General features: G+C 41.8%; 1 protein-coding gene and 1 long non-coding RNA gene across 9 annotated transcripts in view; one reads left to right on the top strand and one right to left on the bottom strand.

Annotated features, from left to right (window-relative positions):
* The window catches only part of LOC309368037, a 40,899-nt gene extending 23,775 nt beyond the window's left edge, over positions 1-17,124 (top strand). For all 3 annotated transcript variants that reach the window (XR_014167500.1, XR_014167501.1, XR_014167502.1), the window contains one exon: positions 16,988-17,124. This is a non-coding gene — a long non-coding RNA (uncharacterized lncRNA). The remainder of the gene's footprint in view (positions 1-16,987) is intronic.
* Positions 1-18,288, bottom strand: part of INPP4A (inositol polyphosphate-4-phosphatase type I A) — a gene marked incomplete at its 5' end in the record, with an annotated part of 53,715 nt that overhangs the window by 6,826 nt on the left and 28,601 nt on the right. For all 6 annotated transcript variants that reach the window (XM_081907792.1, XM_081907795.1, XM_081907793.1 and 3 more), the window contains 7 exons: positions 446-600; positions 1,578-1,690; positions 9,765-9,862; positions 10,903-11,043; positions 13,097-13,223; positions 15,647-15,770; positions 16,986-17,158. In XM_081907792.1, coding sequence (XP_081763918.1) covers positions 446-600; positions 1,578-1,690; positions 9,765-9,862; positions 10,903-11,043; positions 13,097-13,223; positions 15,647-15,770; positions 16,986-17,158 — 931 coding nt within the window. The remainder of the gene's footprint in view (positions 1-445; positions 601-1,577; positions 1,691-9,764; positions 9,863-10,902; positions 11,044-13,096; positions 13,224-15,646; positions 15,771-16,985; positions 17,159-18,288) is intronic.

Genomic DNA, 18,288 nt, shown 5'->3' with positions numbered 1-18,288 from the left:
AAACAATGCAACCTGCAGATGTGTATCCTTCACAAAACAGGTAAACCATACAGATCACCTCTAAGCAAAAATGGCAAGACGAGAACTGAGGCAATCCTACAATTACAAAGCTTTCAAATTGGTAGAGCAGAAAAGACTGCACACTGTGCAATACTTTCTTTACATCTCAGTTATTCAATAAACTGCTGAAAATATACAAAGTATTTTCCTCTTTTAGGAGATTTTTAAAAATATACACATACAAATATGACAGCTATCTTTATATCAAAAAATTCTGAGTGAGGTCCAAAGTACTTCAGGAAACTGTAGGCTGTGCAATTTATCTTTCTTGATAGTTATATTTGTTATATAACTATCCCCATCAAAGATGGTTGAAAACCACCCATCTGCAGTTTACATGGCTCCAGGGTTAGGAACAAGAGGCCAGCGAGCAGACGGTCCTTACCTTCTCATGCATTCCAGGGCTTGTGTGAAGACCTGTGGAGCCATTCCATGTTCATGCTGCAATATTAGACACTGCTCTAGAGTCACTGACATGGCAGTCCTATCCTTGGCACTTTTACAGCTTGTAAACCGAACACCATTGAGTCTGCGGCAAATCTAGAAAAGGACACTATCTATTAGCTTCATTGTAATGCTTCCGTGTAATGTAATATCCCCACATTTGGGAGCAATAAGGGGACCCAAGGCTGGGAAAGGTTGCCTTTAGACGGTGAAGGGGACCATGTGGCCCTCCAGTTATTATTGGGCTAAAACTCCCATTAGCCTCAGCCACCATGGGCATTGGTCAAGGATGACCAATTCAATAAACACCTTTAGGTGCCAGGCAAAAGTGTTCCTCTTCAATCAGGCCTTTGGCTGATTGACATTCAATGCCCTTGTAAAATGTGTTGGTGGAATTATTAAATTGTTTTTATTTTGATAGTGTATTTCATATTTTTATGTTGTGATTTTATCCTGTCAGCTGCCCTGAGACAAATTTTAATAATAATAATGAAGAAACACTAGTCCAGCAACTTCGAAAGAATCACAGATACCCCATTTCAGCATTAGGTGGGCTATATACCAGCAGGTGAAGAGAAAACAAAGTGGCATTTACTAGTATCTCAGTGCTGTAAATGAATTTTGGAGGTTGTGCACCTCTGCTCATTTTGCCTGGATGTTTCTGTCCTCTTATCCTACTGCAATGGCACACTGACAAATAAATATCACATAGCAAACATGGTGGTACACAGGAGATTCTGCCAGTAGGCATGGGTTTTCATGGCCATGCACCCTGGGAAGGAAAGCGATCAGCCTTTGCAAGGACAATGGACTTAGTAAGGCTACAAACCATCTCATCCTCCAAATGAGCAACATGTAACTCACTTCCCCCTTCAACATCCTTGGAGACCTGACCCATCTTCCTGGACAAGCCACCAACCTTACTCCATGCTGCACAGCAAGCCAGCAGTAGCTCATAAGGGGTGGGCAGAGGCAGTGGTGTCATTACAGCAGGGCAGTTAAAAGGTAAACATGGTGACCTGCACAAACATCACATATCCATCAAATGTTTGTAGAATAAGAATAATAAATACCTCAGCAGCTTGCCAAAGAATATCAACATTCTTATTTTTCCTTGCATGTACATTCTGTCCAAGAAACCGTAACAGTTCAGGCAGGCACGTTTGACTACGAGATCGAGGTAGACCTTAAATGAAATAAAGAAAGTGTAAGCATTCCCCATTCTCTGTGGTCAGACATAAGAGAAAGGTTTATCAGCACATGCAGATTTATTCAGGCTGAACTGTACATTTGATCCCTTTCTCCTATTTTTGTGCAGTACCTTAGAAATTTTGTAGAAATGAGCACCCTGAGCTAAATTTGTCACTGAACAGTGGGGTCACATGGCATTTTGTACTCCAGGAATTTAGAATCTGTATACTAATCTGGGAAACTAGATCAAGAAACTGTCCACATGTCACATATTAAAAATTCTCATTTGTTTCCTTTAGGGCTACACTATGTGATCAGCTAAAAAATCTGTTGAATTGACTAAAAAGCACCCCTAATTAATCAGTCGGCAGATTTTTTTTCAAAAATAGATTTTTAATGCAAGTACTTAGGAAAACTGCAAACAGCAAGCACCTTTATAAGTTGCCTGCCACAATGCATGTTGTAAGTATGCCTCTTGGTTCAGAAGTATTGTTTCACCCGCATGCAAATTTATATTGAAAGACTAAGCTTCATATGATAACTGATCACCATTTCCTTAGAAAGCAATCCTATAGACCCTGGAAGAGTTTCAGGATAGAGCAGATCTGTCTCTCCTTGAGTATAGAGGGAGGGTCACAGGCAGAGAAGATCATCTGCTCTTGCAAGTCTCTCCATTGTGGATCAATGGGGGGGGGGGGGAGACACCAAGCTGACAAGGAAGAAAAACACCAGAAAGAGCCACTCTACCATCTTCTGTGCTGCTGGCACAAGCCCAGTAAGGCTTTGGCTCTGGCAGTTTCTCCTCCTGGAATTTACACTTCCCAGTCCATCTGCCCTTCTCCCTTTGGAATGATCTATTCATCAGGTTCCTTGAAACTTATGAAGACCATATGGATGCCTTTTAAAAGGATTAGACAAATTCATGGAGGATATAAGACTATCAGTGGCTAGGTAGCTATGATGGTTATGCTCTGCAGTCAGAGGCAGTATACTGCTGAATACCAATTGCCAGAATTGACAGGAGGGGAGAGTGCTCTTGTGCTCAGGTCCTCCTAGTGGGTTTTCCACAGGCATCTGGTTGGCCACCATGAGAACAAGATGCTGGACTAGCTGGGCCACTGGCTGGATCCAGCAGCCTCTTTTGGAGGAGTAGCCAAGAGGGAATGGGGCCTTTGGGCCAAAAAACAGATCCACACCCCTTTGGTTCTATTTTAAACAACAACTATATTCCTTTGCTATAACTAACTCAATGGTAGAATCTAGAAAACATACCTGTACTTGGTCCTGCTAATAACAATTCAACCTCAGTTGTCTCAGCTTCTTCTCTTACTTGGCTCTTGGGACATGACCTCACTTGAATATATTGAAAAACCATCTCATTTCACTCTTATCTGCTCTTTCATTGCAAGACATAGCTATATTATTCTCTATTAAGGTGCTCCCAGGTGGACCTTTATGGTGGAACCAATACCACTTGTGCACACAAGTTCTTCACACACCCCATATTACATCATCGTAATCAAAATGCCAGTGTCATATTTTTATACAGTTAATCATAATTTCCTCTTACTGTGGAAGAACCCTTAAATAAAAATATCAATTACGCATTCACTATCACTGGTCATGTGAAAGTTTGTTAGTACTTTCTTTGGGTGGATGATTTGTAACGTGCATCAGTGGGTACTCCCTGTTGCCACACCCCTACTTCCATTTGCTCCTCATCTGGACCTATTTTGTTTCTGGCAGTTCTGGCAGGAGGCCTGTTTCCACTGATTACTACATGCTGAAGGCATGTAGGAATTTCAACAACCTAGGTGGGTAGAGCTAGCATCTCAATATGTGTAGCTGATCACCTAGGAGACACCTACGTATATCATGACTTCTTAAAAAATAGTAATAATATGGATGTTTTCCACAAGATCTCTATCAGAATTTCAGTACAGCTAAATAGCTATTTTGCACAAAACCTCTGTATTGGGTTTTTTTTGTAGGGAAATAGGTGTTGCCCCCCACAAAGTCACAAGCCACCATCTTGCTCATTGTGAATCATGATGACTAGGGCCTGGTACTGATGGCTCAATCCTCCTTTACTGTGCTTGCCACACACATATCTTGACTTCTTGACTATTATATAATATTCCCCCATTTAGTTTTGGTTCCTCCCCCTTTCTTTTCAAATTTGAATGTCCAATTGAATCTTATTAATTACCAATATGTGATTGCTCTCCATGATATAATTTAAGTTCAGGGACAGAAAAATACTAAATTCTCTTACGGGTTTATCAGACGATGACTGCCAAATTGCTTCTGCATACTCACATTTTAAACAGAATCTTATAACTCAGTTTTCATCATGCTAATTTTATACTCCAGTACTTATACATACATATATATATATATATATATATATATATATATATATATATATATGCAGGTTTTGGTGTCCTCGGGTGTCTTCCCGTGTAAAAGTTGGGGTGTCTAGGCGACGTTTCGACGAGGTCTCACTCGTCATCTTCAGGCTGGTGCTTTCGGCTTCTTGTTACTGGAACAGAGCAGGATCTCAGTGTTTGAGTTCCTATAAATACTGTTGAGGGGGTGTGGTGTATAGCCTCCAATGTTCTGGGCAGAGAGGAAGTTCCCAGGCTAGTGTGCCTTTTCTTCTTTTGTTCCTTAATTACTTGAGGGATATCTTGAGTGATTTCTTGAGTGATATCCTGAGTACCACTTAGGTGGGTCATTAGGTGTGGATTAGTTGCTAAAGTCTTTGTGTCTTGACCTCTTGAACTTTGTGAAGAGTTTTTCTGAGAAGATGGCTGTACTGCACTTAGTTGTGCTCTGGCTTGGCTTCGTGTATAGGGGCGAGCTGTGGTTTTGTGGCCTGTGTCAGCCAGATCTGTGTAGGGATTGCAGGGGGGTGCAGCATCCGGAGGTGCCACCATGGTTTGGCTACTGGATGGTGTCTGTAATTTATCTGTGGAGAGGGTCTGGGTTTGGGTCTGGTGTGGTTGATTGGTGATAGCGTTCTGTGTGCCTCTGGATCTGGTGTCAGTTTTTGTGGGGAGGGCTAATTTCCAGATGTCTGGCAAGCGGGATGTGTCGTCACGCTTGTTCATGTTGTGAGGGTGTTTCTCTATCTCGATGGCTTCCATGATTATTCTCTTGTGGTGATGTTCCATGTTAAAGAGCAATTTGGAATCTGCAAAATTAATTTCGTGTCCTGTTTCTTTCATGTGTTGGAAAAGAGAGGAAGTTTTTTCTTCTTTTTTGACGGCATTCTTGTGTTCTGCGATACGTGCATTTATTCGTCTGTTTGTTTGTCCAATGTACGTGGCTGGGCAGACTTTGCAGGGTATTTCATAGACCCCTTGGTTTTCCAACTGGATTTTATCCTTGGGGTTTCTGAGGATATTGGCTATTTTTTGGTTGGTGCAAAAGGCTGTTTTGATATTGTGTTTATGGAGGATTTTGCTAATTTTATCTGTAGTGCCCTTGATATAAGGAAGGAGGGCCATGCCATTGTTTTCTTCTGTGTCTTGGTTTTTGGGGGGTGTTTCTTTTTGGATTAGCTTCGTAACCCTGTTTTGCTGGTATCCATTGGCAATTAACACATTTGAGAGATTCTGTAACTCAGTTGTCAAGTGGTCTTTGTCAGCCAGGCGTTTGGTTCTGGAGATGAGAGTCTTGGCTACGGAGTTTATTTGTGCAGGGTGGTGGTGTGATTGTGCATGTAAGTAGCGGTTGGTGTGTGTTTTTTTCCGGTAGATAGTGTGTCCTAGGGAGCCATCAGGTTTTTTGTAGATTAGGACGTCAAGGAAGGGAAGTTGGTTGTTGGCTTCTATTTCCATAGTGAATTGTATTTTGGGGTGTAGGCTGTTGAGATGTGTGAGGAAGCTATCCAGTTTTTCCTTCCCGTGTGGCCAAATTACAAAGGTGTCGTCAACATATCTGAGCCAAAGTTTGGGTTTGTGTTCTGACTTGTCTAAAGCATTGGTTTCAAAGTGTTCCATGTACAGGTTTGCGATGACCGGTGAGAGGGGTGATCCCATAGGTGCTCCTTCTATCTGTTTGTATCTTTGTCCATTGTGGATGAAGTACGTGTTGGTTAGGCAGTGGTTGGTCAGGTCCAAGATGTATTCGGGGGGATTGTATTTGTTTTGAATGGCTGTCAAGGTTTCATTAATGGGCACTTGTGTGAAGAGAGATACAACATCGAAGCTCACAAGTAGGTCATTAGGATGTAGGTTTTGCTTCTTTATTGTTTCTATGAACTGGAAGGAGTTTGGAACGTGTGAAGAGATGGATTCTGCATAGGGCTGAAGTTGCTTGGCGAGAAATTTAGCGAGATTTTGTAGAGGTGAGCCTATGGAGCTGACTATTGGTCTGAGTGGTGTTCCTTCTTTGTGTATCTTGGGGAGGCCGTAGAGTTTGGGGCATCTGGATGATTTTTCTCTGGGGATGATTCTTAGCTGGATTTCTTCACTGATAGGAGAGGCTTTTATTTTGGATTTGGTGGTTTTTTCCAGATAGGTGGTGGGATCTGTTTTTATAGGTTGGTAGGTAGGATCTTGGAGTAGATTTGATAGTTTTGCTTGGTAGTCCGATGTGTTCATCACAACAGTGGCATTACCTTTGTCTGCTGGGAGAATGATTATGTTGTTGTCTTTCCTCAGGTTGGTGAGTGCTTTCTGTTCTTCTTTGTGTAAATTGCTTCTGGGTGGTTTGCTGGAGCAGAGGATGTTGGTGACTTCAAGTCTGATTTTATTGGCTTCATCTGGGTTGATTTTGGTTAGGCTAGCTTCGACTCCGCATATGATGTTTTCCGTGGGGATGCGTCTCGGGGCGACTGCAAAGTTGAAACCTTTGGAGAGTACTTTGGTTTCAGTTGTGGTGAGGATCCTGTCTGATATGTTATGTACTGTTTGTTTCATGGGTTGTTGTGGAGGGTGGCTGGGCTTCTGGCGTTTCTCTAGTTTGTGGAGTTTGTTGGTGTGTGTGTCTGTCTTATGTGAGGTCTCCGTTTCAGCTCTCCAGACGGCTAGTTGTTTGCATTTGTCCCAGAGTGCAGGGTGGATTTTGTTACAGAGTTTGAGGTGAAGAGTGAGCAGATCTTTGTTGGTTTGGTTTAGTAGGTATCTTTTCTTGTGTAGTTCGTTTCTGATTAGGGATAGTTCAGTTCGTTTCAGGATCCTTTCGGTAGCTGGGGTTTTAGAATGGAATTTAAGTTGGAAGCATGTGGGAATTAAGTTGTTGTCTCGGCAGTTGCGTAGGAACAAGAGATCACATAAGATGGTGGCTCTTCGGACTTCTAGTTTCTCGTAGGTTCTTGTCAGCTGGAAGGTTTCCTCCCCGTAGAGGTGAGATTTCCTCCCCGTAGAGGTGAGATAAACTCCTTCCAGTTCATAGAAACAATAAAGAAGCAAAACCTACATCCTAATGACCTACTTGTGAGCTTCGATGTTGTATCTCTCTTCACACAAGTGCCCATTAATGAAACCTTGACAGCCATTCAAAACAAATACAATCCCCCCGAATACATCTTGGACCTGACCAACCACTGCCTAACCAACACGTACTTCATCCACAATGGACAAAGATACAAACAGATAGAAGGAGCACCTATGGGATCACCCCTCTCACCGGTCATCGCAAACCTGTACATGGAACACTTTGAAACCAATGCTTTAGACAAGTCAGAACACAAACCCAAACTTTGGCTCAGATATGTTGACGACACCTTTGTAATTTGGCCACACGGGAAGGAAAAACTGGATAGCTTCCTCACACATCTCAACAGCCTACACCCCAAAATACAATTCACTATGGAAATAGAAGCCAACAACCAACTTCCCTTCCTTGACGTCCTAATCTACAAAAAACCTGATGGCTCCCTAGGACACACTATCTACCGGAAAAAAACACACACCAACCGCTACTTACATGCACAATCACACCACCACCCTGCACAAATAAACTCCGTAGCCAAGACTCTCATCTCCAGAACCAAACGCCTGGCTGACAAAGACCACTTGACAACTGAGTTACAGAATCTCTCAAATGTGTTAATTGCCAATGGATACCAGCAAAACAGGGTTACGAAGCTAATCCAAAAAGAAACACCCCCCAAAAACCAAGACACAGAAGAAAACAATGGCATGGCCCTCCTTCCTTATATCAAGGGCACTACAGATAAAATTAGCAAAATCCTCCATAAACACAATATCAAAACAGCCTTTTGCACCAACCAAAAAATAGCCAATATCCTCAGAAACCCCAAGGATAAAATCCAGTTGGAAAACCAAGGGGTCTATGAAATACCCTGCAAAGTCTGCCCAGCCACGTACATTGGACAAACAAACAGACGAATAAATGCACGTATCGCAGAACACAAGAATGCCGTCAAAAAAGAAGAAAAAACTTCCTCTCTTTTCCAACACATGAAAGAAACAGGACACGAAATTAATTTTGCAGATTCCAAATTGCTCTTTAACATGGAACATCACCACAAGAGAATAATCATGGAAGCCATCGAGATAGAGAAACACCCTCACAACATGAACAAGCGTGACGACACATCCCGCTTGCCAGACATCTGGAAATTAGCCCTCCCCACAAAAACTGACACCAGATCCAGAGGCACACAGAACGCTATCACCAATCAACCACACCAGACCCAAACCCAGACCCTCTCCACAGATAAATTACAGACACCATCCAGTAGCCAAACCATGGTGGCACCTCCGGATGCTGCACCCCCCTGCAATCCCTACACAGATCTGGCTGACACAGGCCACAAAACCACAGCTCGCCCCTATACACGAAGCCAAGCCAGAGCACAACTAAGTGCAGTACAGCCATCTTCTCAGAAAAACTCTTCACAAAGTTCAAGAGGTCAAGACACAAAGACTTTAGCAACTAATCCACACCTAATGACCCACCTAAGTGGTACTCAGGATATCACTCAAGAAATCACTCAAGATATCCCTCAAGTAATTAAGGAACAAAAGAAGAAAAGGCACACTAGCCTGGGAACTTCCTCTCTGCCCAGAACATTGGAGGCTATACACCACACCCCCTCAACAGTATTTATAGGAACTCAAACACTGAGATCCTGCTCTGTTCCAGTAACAAGAAGCCGAAAGCACCAGCCTGAAGATGACGAGTGAGACCTCGTCGAAACGTCGCCTAGACACCCCAACTTTTACACGGGAAGACACCCGAGGACACCAAAACCTGCATTCCTGTACCCGTGAAAATCTACGAAAGCATATATATATATATATATATATCATTCTGTTGAGCAAATTGGTTCTGTTATACTAGGCATAATATTATCTGGGCAGATTGCGTTGCGTCCGCTTCATGTTGCATCTTTTTGCGTTACGTCCTGCTGCAACCCGGAAGTACCGGAATGGGTTACTTCTGGGTTTTGCCGCATGCGCAGAAGCACTAAATTGCTCCACGCACTTGCGCAGACACAGCACTTCGAGTTGTGGGCATTTCACATTATGAACGGGCCTCCGGAACGGATCCCGTCCGTAACACGAGGTACCACTGTACTACTGCCAGGCTAAAAATGAAGATGACAAAAAGTGTTAAAGATAAAAGGCCTAACTGTCTCTCTTCAAAAGTATATCTATATAAAAATGTCCTTTTATTTACATATTTATTTATTTATTTATTTAGCCTTTGCATCTTTATAGGAAAGTCATGATCTAATGGCCAAATTTATCTCCAATGTAATTTCCTCCAAACTGTGTCACTTTGTCAGATACTTTGTCAGAATCTAAAAAGGACAACTGCTTTCATTGGAGTGGGGAGGGCTGATTTTACATTCCCCATAGATCAGTGGGTCACCGGGGAGAGGCTGTTGAGAGGAAAGCAGCGGGTGGCAGTTGTGTGAGAGTTTGCACTCCTTGTCACCATGTTCCTTTTGCTCTTAAAATCATCTTCTGCCCCAACCCTTCATTTTATCTATGATTGGTTTATGGATTACTACAGTGAGTGACTGTGGCCGTTGTTTAACTTAAATTTAAGCATATTAGATATGAATATTTCTTAGGCACACTTACAGTCTTCAGGCAAAACTTCTTTGAACTGCTCGAAGTAGGAATTCAACCGCACTAAGCTTTCCATGTTAATCACTTCTTGTAAGGAGGTGTCTCCAAACCTTTAAAAATCAAAGAAGCCACCTTAGCACAAATAAGGTTTTTCTCTCTCATTCACACACATCCTTTCCAAACAAAGAAAGCTAGGAGAACAGCTTCAAGATTTAATGCTGAAAATGTTATTGTAAGACTCACCTTAAACATTTGACAGACAATGTGTAAACTACAAATGCTCACTCAAATTTAGGTACTAATGAAGAGGGGTGATAGGACTAAATTATCAAGGGAACAGCTGATCAACTTAACAACTTACAGCTACTTTCGCATAAACCAGGCATGTCCAGAGTCCATTTTGGGGGCCCAATTCAGCCTAATTTGGCCCTCACACATGTTCAGATCATCAAATCTGGCCCTAAGACCAAGGCGTGTCTCAAGCAAACCATAGTTAACAATAATCACAGTGTGCCAGTTCTGGCGATATGGCATGCTGTGCTTAAGGGAAGCTTTCAAACTCCTTTCAGCTGCACTGGAGAAGTGAAGATGGGAGGACCATGCAAACTTGATACTTGTTATGGCTCATTTACATCACACTAAACCATCCCAAAAAACTACATTCTAAGGGCCATCAAAGCAACCACATTGGCACAATAGTTAAGGCAATTTAAATATGACAAGCATTGGATGCAATTGCAGCAAAGTAACCCATGAGAACAGGACTCTGATTAAGTCAAAAGGTAGTAACAGACCTTACACATTATACAGCAGATGATATATAAAAACATAATACAACATGTATTGTGTTTTTATATATGTGCTGGAAGCTGCCCAGGGTGGCTGGGGAAACCCAGCCAGATGAGCGGGGCATAAATAATAAAATTGTTGTTGTTGTTACTGTGAAAGTGAACAACCACCTGAGCAACTGAAATAAGCCAATGTTTTAAACTCGATGTCGCCCAACCTATTCCTGGGCCATTATTTGGATAACCAAGCTGTAGGGAACTGGATTTTACTAGTAAATTAAGTTAATATAGTCCCAGGAGGACTGTTGATTTAATCTAACTTTGGCTAAGTGTGATATGTTTTAAAAATAGAATATATATACTTCTCTGCTAAGGTTTGTTGTTCATTTATCCCCACATTGAAGAGAACGGGCTGAACTCTCAGTAACATGCCACTCTGAATTTCACGGGGCAGTGCATCAAACAAGGTGCTTGGCAGCGGAATTCTCACATTGAACCCATCCCTAAATCAGGGCAAGAAAAAATGAAGTTAAACAAGCAATGCAAATCATAAAGCATTTAAAAAGAACATCCTTTTGAGGCTGAGGAATGTGGTCTGCACAGGAACTTGCAAGTCTACTCAGAAATCATTATTAATTATTATTATTATTATTATTATTATTAGATTTCCCTATACCCGGCGGTCTCAGGGCAGTTCTGTATCTACTGTATGTTCAATTTGTCTTTTCTTGCCCTGCCAAACAGCTTTTTGTAAAGGCTGTTACTGTATTTCTTTCAGCACTCAATAATTAATACACCTCAGAGAAAGTAAATGGGTTTTCAGGGTGCCTCACAGAAAATTGGTACAACTCTGTGTGACAACTGAATTTATGATTGGTAATTCTTAACATGTAGGTGAGGAGCAAACTCAAATGGGCTCAGCTGGTCTCCTCATAATGTTCTCTGTTATACCATCAGTGAAACCCATCTTCCGTCAGTCCTGTTTCTAGAATAAGTGGATTTAGCTCAAAGAAGAAAAGCTTCAACTTATTCTGTGGATGCTGTGATTTCTGTACTCCCCCGTGGACTCCCCTAAAAAAAGACTGGTTGGAACATAGGAAGTTGTCTTATACCACATCAGGCCATTGCTCAGTATTGTCTATGCTGATTGGTGGCAGCTCTCCAAGGCTTAAGGCAACATTCCTAGCCCTACCTGGTGATGATGAGGATTGAACCTGGGACATTCTGCATGTAAAGCAAATGCTCCAACCACTGCGCTCTGGCCTACCCCTAAGCCACAGCTGATATTAAATCTCTATAAACATTCTTTAGACAGGTTCTGAACTTTAATTACAAGTCCAAGAGTAAAGTCTGCATATCAGGCCATAACGGTGAAGGAAAATCTTTATATAGATGTGAACTGTACTGAGCTGAAGACAGAATTCAAATAGTTAGGTGCAAAGCTAACTAGATTCCCCACCCCAACATTTCCTGAATATAGATGGATGAGGGAGCAGAATCGCAAACACAGGCTCTGCTCCTGATCTGTGTGCTCTTATTTTAAGGTCAGAATAGAGTTCCTGCTCAAACAACTGTATGTGCATTGGGTTCTCTTCATGTGATCAGGAACCCTAAAAGCAGGGATTCTGATAGTATTTAGAGCAGAGCTTTCCAAACTGTGTGTCTTCAGTATGTAGGTATGCCATGCGAGTTAGTTTAACCTCTGTTTGTTTACTACTAAAACTGAATTACCTTGTTGCCAATTTGTGCATGTCTAAAAAGTGTGTCACCAACATGAAATGTCTGGAAAGCTCTGATTTAGAGGGAAATAATAATAGTTGACTTTTGTATAGCACTTTCAAATGTTCAAAGCGCTTTACCTGCATTATCCAGCTGTAATCCTAACAACCACCCTGTAAGGTAAGTTATGTATAGCTATACACACAGGGCCTCTATGCCTACCTTTAAGAAAAGAGAAAAGTATATGCATAGAACAAGAGTGGGACTTGCTCCCGCCACCTTTCCCCATAGTTATTCTATATTGATTAGTCACCCAAAGAAGGCTAATATCTTCCACTTTCAGGGCATGGAACATAAAGGAATTTTCTTAGACCACATCTGCAGTATTTTGAGTGAAAAGAGAAGACCAATCACAAAGGAAAGAACAAAATAATTGCATTCTGGAGTAGGAAATGGCCACTTCATATTCTTATGAATATGAACATTCGGTGCCCATGTTGAAAAACTTGACTTTTCTCCTCAAAATAATATTAAGCAGGTCAGTTTTGTGTCACACTTTGTATATCTTCTTAACAAATATTTGGGTTAAACACTACACCAAAGATAATCTCTGAGATATTTTTTTTAAAAAAATAATGGAAATATAGCCTAATTTAGTTAAGCAGGTCAAGGTTAAAGGTTTAGGGCCATTCCATAAAACCAGCTCAAAGTATTTCTGTACTGGATCACTATGCATTTGCCCAGGTCTTTACTTTTCTCTGTGCCATTCAAGTGTCCTAGCTGAAGCAAAACTTGCTTCCACTTCTCTTTCCCCATTCCCCTGCCCTTTATCTTTACCGATTTCCTGTAATGACTGGTAGCATGTCAGCAGATGCATTTGATGTGGCCTGAGTTACTTTAAACGTTACATTCCTCAAGTCCATTATCCCAACACTCATATCCTCTAGCATTGCCAGCTCTTCACCTAAACAAAGAAAAGATGAATGAGATTATAAGTAGTCATACTTTAAATATATATAAAAAAGCTATTGCCAACTGACTTGAATTCAGACACCCTAGTATTAAAAAGAAAAAGTGTTGTGTAACATATGTGATTGCCTGTTTTTACACAGCCCTACGTGAAATGCCTCTTGTTACACTCCTGAATCCTCTTGACCTCAGCTGGGTTGCAAAAATTAATACCCTTTAATATAGGATGAAAATTTGCCGCATGTGTTTTGCTGAAGACGGAAAGCATAAGCAATCAATGCATTTACAAATGTGCCCATATACTTAAATGTTCTTGGGTGAAAGCTCACAAAATTGTGGCTCACCAAAATAATAATTTTGCAGACATGGTTTTTAAGCATGAAATTTTGGCAGAAACACAAAAAACAGGGAAATTTAAGCTTTACAATTTTGTGAAATAAATTTTGAGTTTGAAATTTTATTTTGAAAGTGTCTTTTAACAAACTAGATCTCAACATTCTGATGCTAGCCACCTTTATTCATTCTAGTAATCTTAATTGGTTTCAATTGAACTTGATACTTTGTACCTTATTTTTTACCAGTCACGGGGCCCATTTGTGCAATGACTTCCCATCTGATGCAACAGTAATCTCATTTAGGCATCTAATATAAGTTCAGTTACTATTGCAGTAACTGTTTAACATGTTTTACTTGGACTTGTAGATGCTAATCAATTTATTATTTTACTGTATTTTTAGTGATTTTTTTTGTTATGAATCCCCTGATATTTTTATGAAATACAGTGGTGCCCCGCAAGACGAATGCCTCGCTAAACGAAAAACCCGCAAGACGAAAGGGTTTTCCGGTTTTTAGCGGCTTCGCAAGACGAATTTCCCTATGCGCTTGCTTCACAAGACGAAAGCCCATAGGGAAATCTCCGGGGACAGTGGGGAAGCGCAGCGCGCCTTCTCCTCTGTTCCCGGACCTGTCCTGAAGGCTTGCGGTGGGAGGTCCGGGAACAGAGGAGAAGGCGCGCAGCGCTTCACCTCTGTTCCCGGGGTTTGCGGTGGGAGGAGGGTTTTTCCTCCCCACCGCCAACATTCAGAAGGCTGTTCTGAAGGCTGGCGGTGGGAAGAAAAGCCCTTCTCCCCCTCCAGCCTTCAGAAGAGTTCCCCGCAGGGCTCTCCAAGCTGTGGATAGCAGCCTGCTGCCCCTATCCGCAGCTTGGAGAGCCCTGCGGGGAAGTCCTGCAGGGCTCCCCAAGCTGCGAATGTCTGCCCCGCGCGAGGGGCGCTCTGAAGAAGAGCGCCCCTCGCGCGGGGCAGCAGGCTGCTATCCGCAGCTTGGAGAGCCCTGCGGGGAAGTCCTGCAGGGCTCCCCAAACTGCAGATGTCTGCCCTGCGCGTGGGGCGCTTTGCTTCAGAGCGCCCCGCGCTCCGGGCAGCAGGCTGCTATCCGCAGCCTAGGCATCCCTGCGGGAACTCTTCTGAAGGCTGGCGGCGGGAGAAGGGCTTTTCTTCCCATCGCCAGCCTTCAGAAGGCTGTTCTGAAGGCTGGCGGTGGGGAGAAAAGTCCTCCCCCCCCCCCGTCAGCCTTCAGAGGAGGTCCGGGGACAGACTGGTCTGAAGGCGGTCTCCCTAGGAACGCATTAATTGATTTTCAATGCATTCCTATGGGAAACTGCTTCGCAAGACGAAAAACTCGCAAGAAGAAAAAACTTGCGGAACGAATTTCGTCTTGCGAGGCACCACTGTAAATAAATAAATAAAATTTAACAACTCTATAAGCAACAGCCTTTGTAATTTGAGAATTATAGAGAAAAGCAATTCGGGAGAATACTCATTTGAATTTTTGCAAAAAAATTATAAAGTTTGGACAATTTGCTCAAGAACACCCCCCAAATATATACTTTAATTTTTTTATTTTGCTTTAGTTCTGTGTTCAAAGTATTACAAATAGTTATTTTCAATGTGTCCTTGTGAATCTGGTGTACTCTTCAATCTTAACGTCTAAACTCCTTTTTTTGGGGGGGGGGCAGAGGAAGGTGGTAACAAGTAAAACTTTGTTGTACCTTTTAAGGAAGAACACAATCATAAGCATGCCCAGCAGTGTTTCTTTTTAAACATGAAGAGTAGGCAACCTTTTTGAAAATTTCCAGCATTTCAAAACTGATTTCTGATGTGGTATAATCGATACCTACTGTATATAGTTGCTTCATAAAAACCAAAAGCTGGTTGCTCGGTATTCTGTATTTCGACCAAGGTCATCTATTTTCAGTTACACAATATTTTATGTACCAAATACCACATTACAACACAGTTTTGTTCTAAACTTCTTTTTTGTTTCTAACCCTCTGCATGCACCTTGCAAACACTCTGCAGTGAATGAATTCAGTAAGTTGTAAAAGGATATGACATGCTTGCCCCAGCCAGTTTTTACCATAAGTGCTCAGAAGGCTTTCAAACTGTGCCAGCAGACCAATGGTGTAGAGCTGCCTCAGAAATCCATTATCATGCAGGCAGTTCCTCAGCTTGATAATGAAGCCACAGATAAGGGCTGTGAGCTGTGTAAGAGAATAGAGAAATGAAGTAACCAAAGACTTATAAAGAGACCTTCCAAAACCCTCATGCCAGAGGTAGGACACCGGTGACCTACTCCCTAATTTTAAAGAAGGATCTGTATACCTAACTTCATTGGCTCCTTTTAATGTGCTTTAAATAAGATGGTTAAAAAAAAAAACTTTTGAGGATGGAATATAGACACCTCAGGAGTCCTATATTTATTTGGAAACAGAAGCTCTGCTTGGCAAGAAAATTCTCTCCCCCACCCAGGTCAAAATGCCCATAGGAGGCTGAAATAAATAGATGTGTTTCTAGCTTTTTAGCAGAGTACTAATAGAGTTATGTAATAATGCTATACCACATTGGAGAAAGGGAGAACTAATGCTGGATGTACCAACACTGCCACATTTGCCCTAAATGCACCCTCCCTTTTTTTTTCTATGCATCCCAGGTGAAGCCCTGTTCCTATTTTAACTTTGTGAGGAAAACTTGAGGGTTTTTTTTTTTTTTAAAAAAAGGTGTGCACGAACATGCAAAACAATGCACCAGTTTCCCTGCCATGCTCTCACACCCCCACTAATGACCAATCCAGATAGCAATTGCTGCATATCGTGTTTGGCTTTTGTAAACATATAAAGGGACCCCTGACCGTTAGGTCTAGTCGCGGACGACTCTGGGGTTGCTGCGCTCATCTCGCTTTATTGGCCGAAGGAGCCGACATACAGCTTCCGGGTCATGTGGCCAGCATGACTAAGCCGCTTCTGGCAAACCAGAGCAGCGCACGGAAACACCGTTTACCTTCCCGCCAGAGTGGTACCTATTTATCTACTTGCACTTAGACATGCTTTCGAACTGCTAGGTTGGCAGGAACAGGGACTGAGCAATGGGAGCTCACCCCGTCGTGGGGATTCGAACCGCCGACCTTCTGATCGGCAAGCCCTAGGCTCTGTGGTTTAGACCACCCGCATCCCTTGTAAAAAGTATGATGAGATTAAATGTCCTAATGAAGGTCAGATCCAGCTACCTGCCCCCCCGTATTAAAACATTCTCTAGTTTAAAAGGATCTAGGCCCAGGAGAGAGTGCAGCCAAAGCTGCTGAAGTGTGGGGGGGGGGGGTTGTTGTTCAGAAATGTGTAGTGATTCTTACTGCTTTCAAAGTTACTCTTCCTTTTTTTTTAAAAAAAAGGCTAATGTATGAATTCTACTTTCTTGCTTACAGTTTGGCAAAAGACAACATCCCGTCGGTACTGAAGGCTCAAGCAAAGAGCTATTGTTGGGGCACTATCTTGCATCAAGAGAAAGACCATCGCTTTCTTCGCCTTGTCACTCATCATGGCTACGCAGTCTGTGAGTGTTGTCAGCAATGGGTAAAGGGCCTCACTCCATTCACCTGCAGTTTTCAAAAGGAAGGAGGCAGCAATTAATGGCAATATATAATTTTTAAAATAAAAATATTCAAAAAGAAACAACTTTTAAGAAGCATACTAACGCAACTTAAAGGCCTGGTATGGATTTAAGTCTGCATATGTCTTAAGCCATGGTTGAGTCATTGGAAGTAGGCCCATGGCTCATGCATGCCTTTACTCTCCATTGTCTGAACTGGCTGTAGTGCAACATTAAATCTATGCCAATGCTAACCAAGGGTAGATTTTTAACCACTTTGAAATCAGGATTTGAAACTGATTTGCAAAACCTGTTTAAAGCTAACCTTGGTAAGTCATGTGCCTATGTAATGCTACACCATGGGTAAGAGACAGTTGGGGGAATTTGCATCAAAGAAGAGAGTTAAACTTAGTTCTGGAGAATAGTTACAGCCACACTGGGACAAAGTAGAAGAGTCTTATTGCCATAAATTGAACCCACTGGCCCTGTTAGAATGTAACAGTAAGCCACTGACTGAAATAACCTATGGTTTATTATGAATGTGCAGCATTCTGGTACAAGCTGCTCTGCTCGAAGCAAGTACTCTCTGTTCCTTGACAGCCATTCAAATGAAGGGCAGTTACGGAAAGTTGTTTTTAGAATACCATAAAGTACTGTGGTATCTTAAACCTGTGTCCCATCCTATAGACAGACAGACAGACAGACAGACACACACACACACACACACACACACACAAAGTTATTTGGCCCTATGTCTCAGAACACAGCTGGATTCTTTTAACAGTAGGCAAGCTGCTCTTTATGATACAGTTTTTCCAAAATAATCTGGTACTCTAAATAAGATTATCTATGCAATGAAAAATAAAGGTTGTCTATTCATGTATTTGCTCTGAAGTGCTTTTTATAGAATTTTTTTTAAAAAAGGAACAATGGATAGTTTCTCTGGCACAGCCATTTTCAGGGTATAGAAATTACAAAACATTTCTATTTCTAAATAGCCAAGCTAAATAGAGAAAAACTCAAAATAATTATAGTAAGTATTCAGTTTATACTGTGGAAACAAATGGTAACTTAAAAAACAATCTATACACAAACCCGAACACATTTTAATTTTTTATATAAAAAAAGAAAATTCTG

The sequence above is a fragment of the Podarcis melisellensis genome (assembly GCF_964234715.1).
Source record: "Podarcis melisellensis genome assembly, chromosome: 4".
Lineage (NCBI taxonomy): Eukaryota > Metazoa > Chordata > Lepidosauria > Squamata > Lacertidae > Podarcis > Podarcis melisellensis.
Note: the sequence above shows the minus strand (reverse complement) of the source record. Positions and strands in the feature narration are given on the sequence as shown.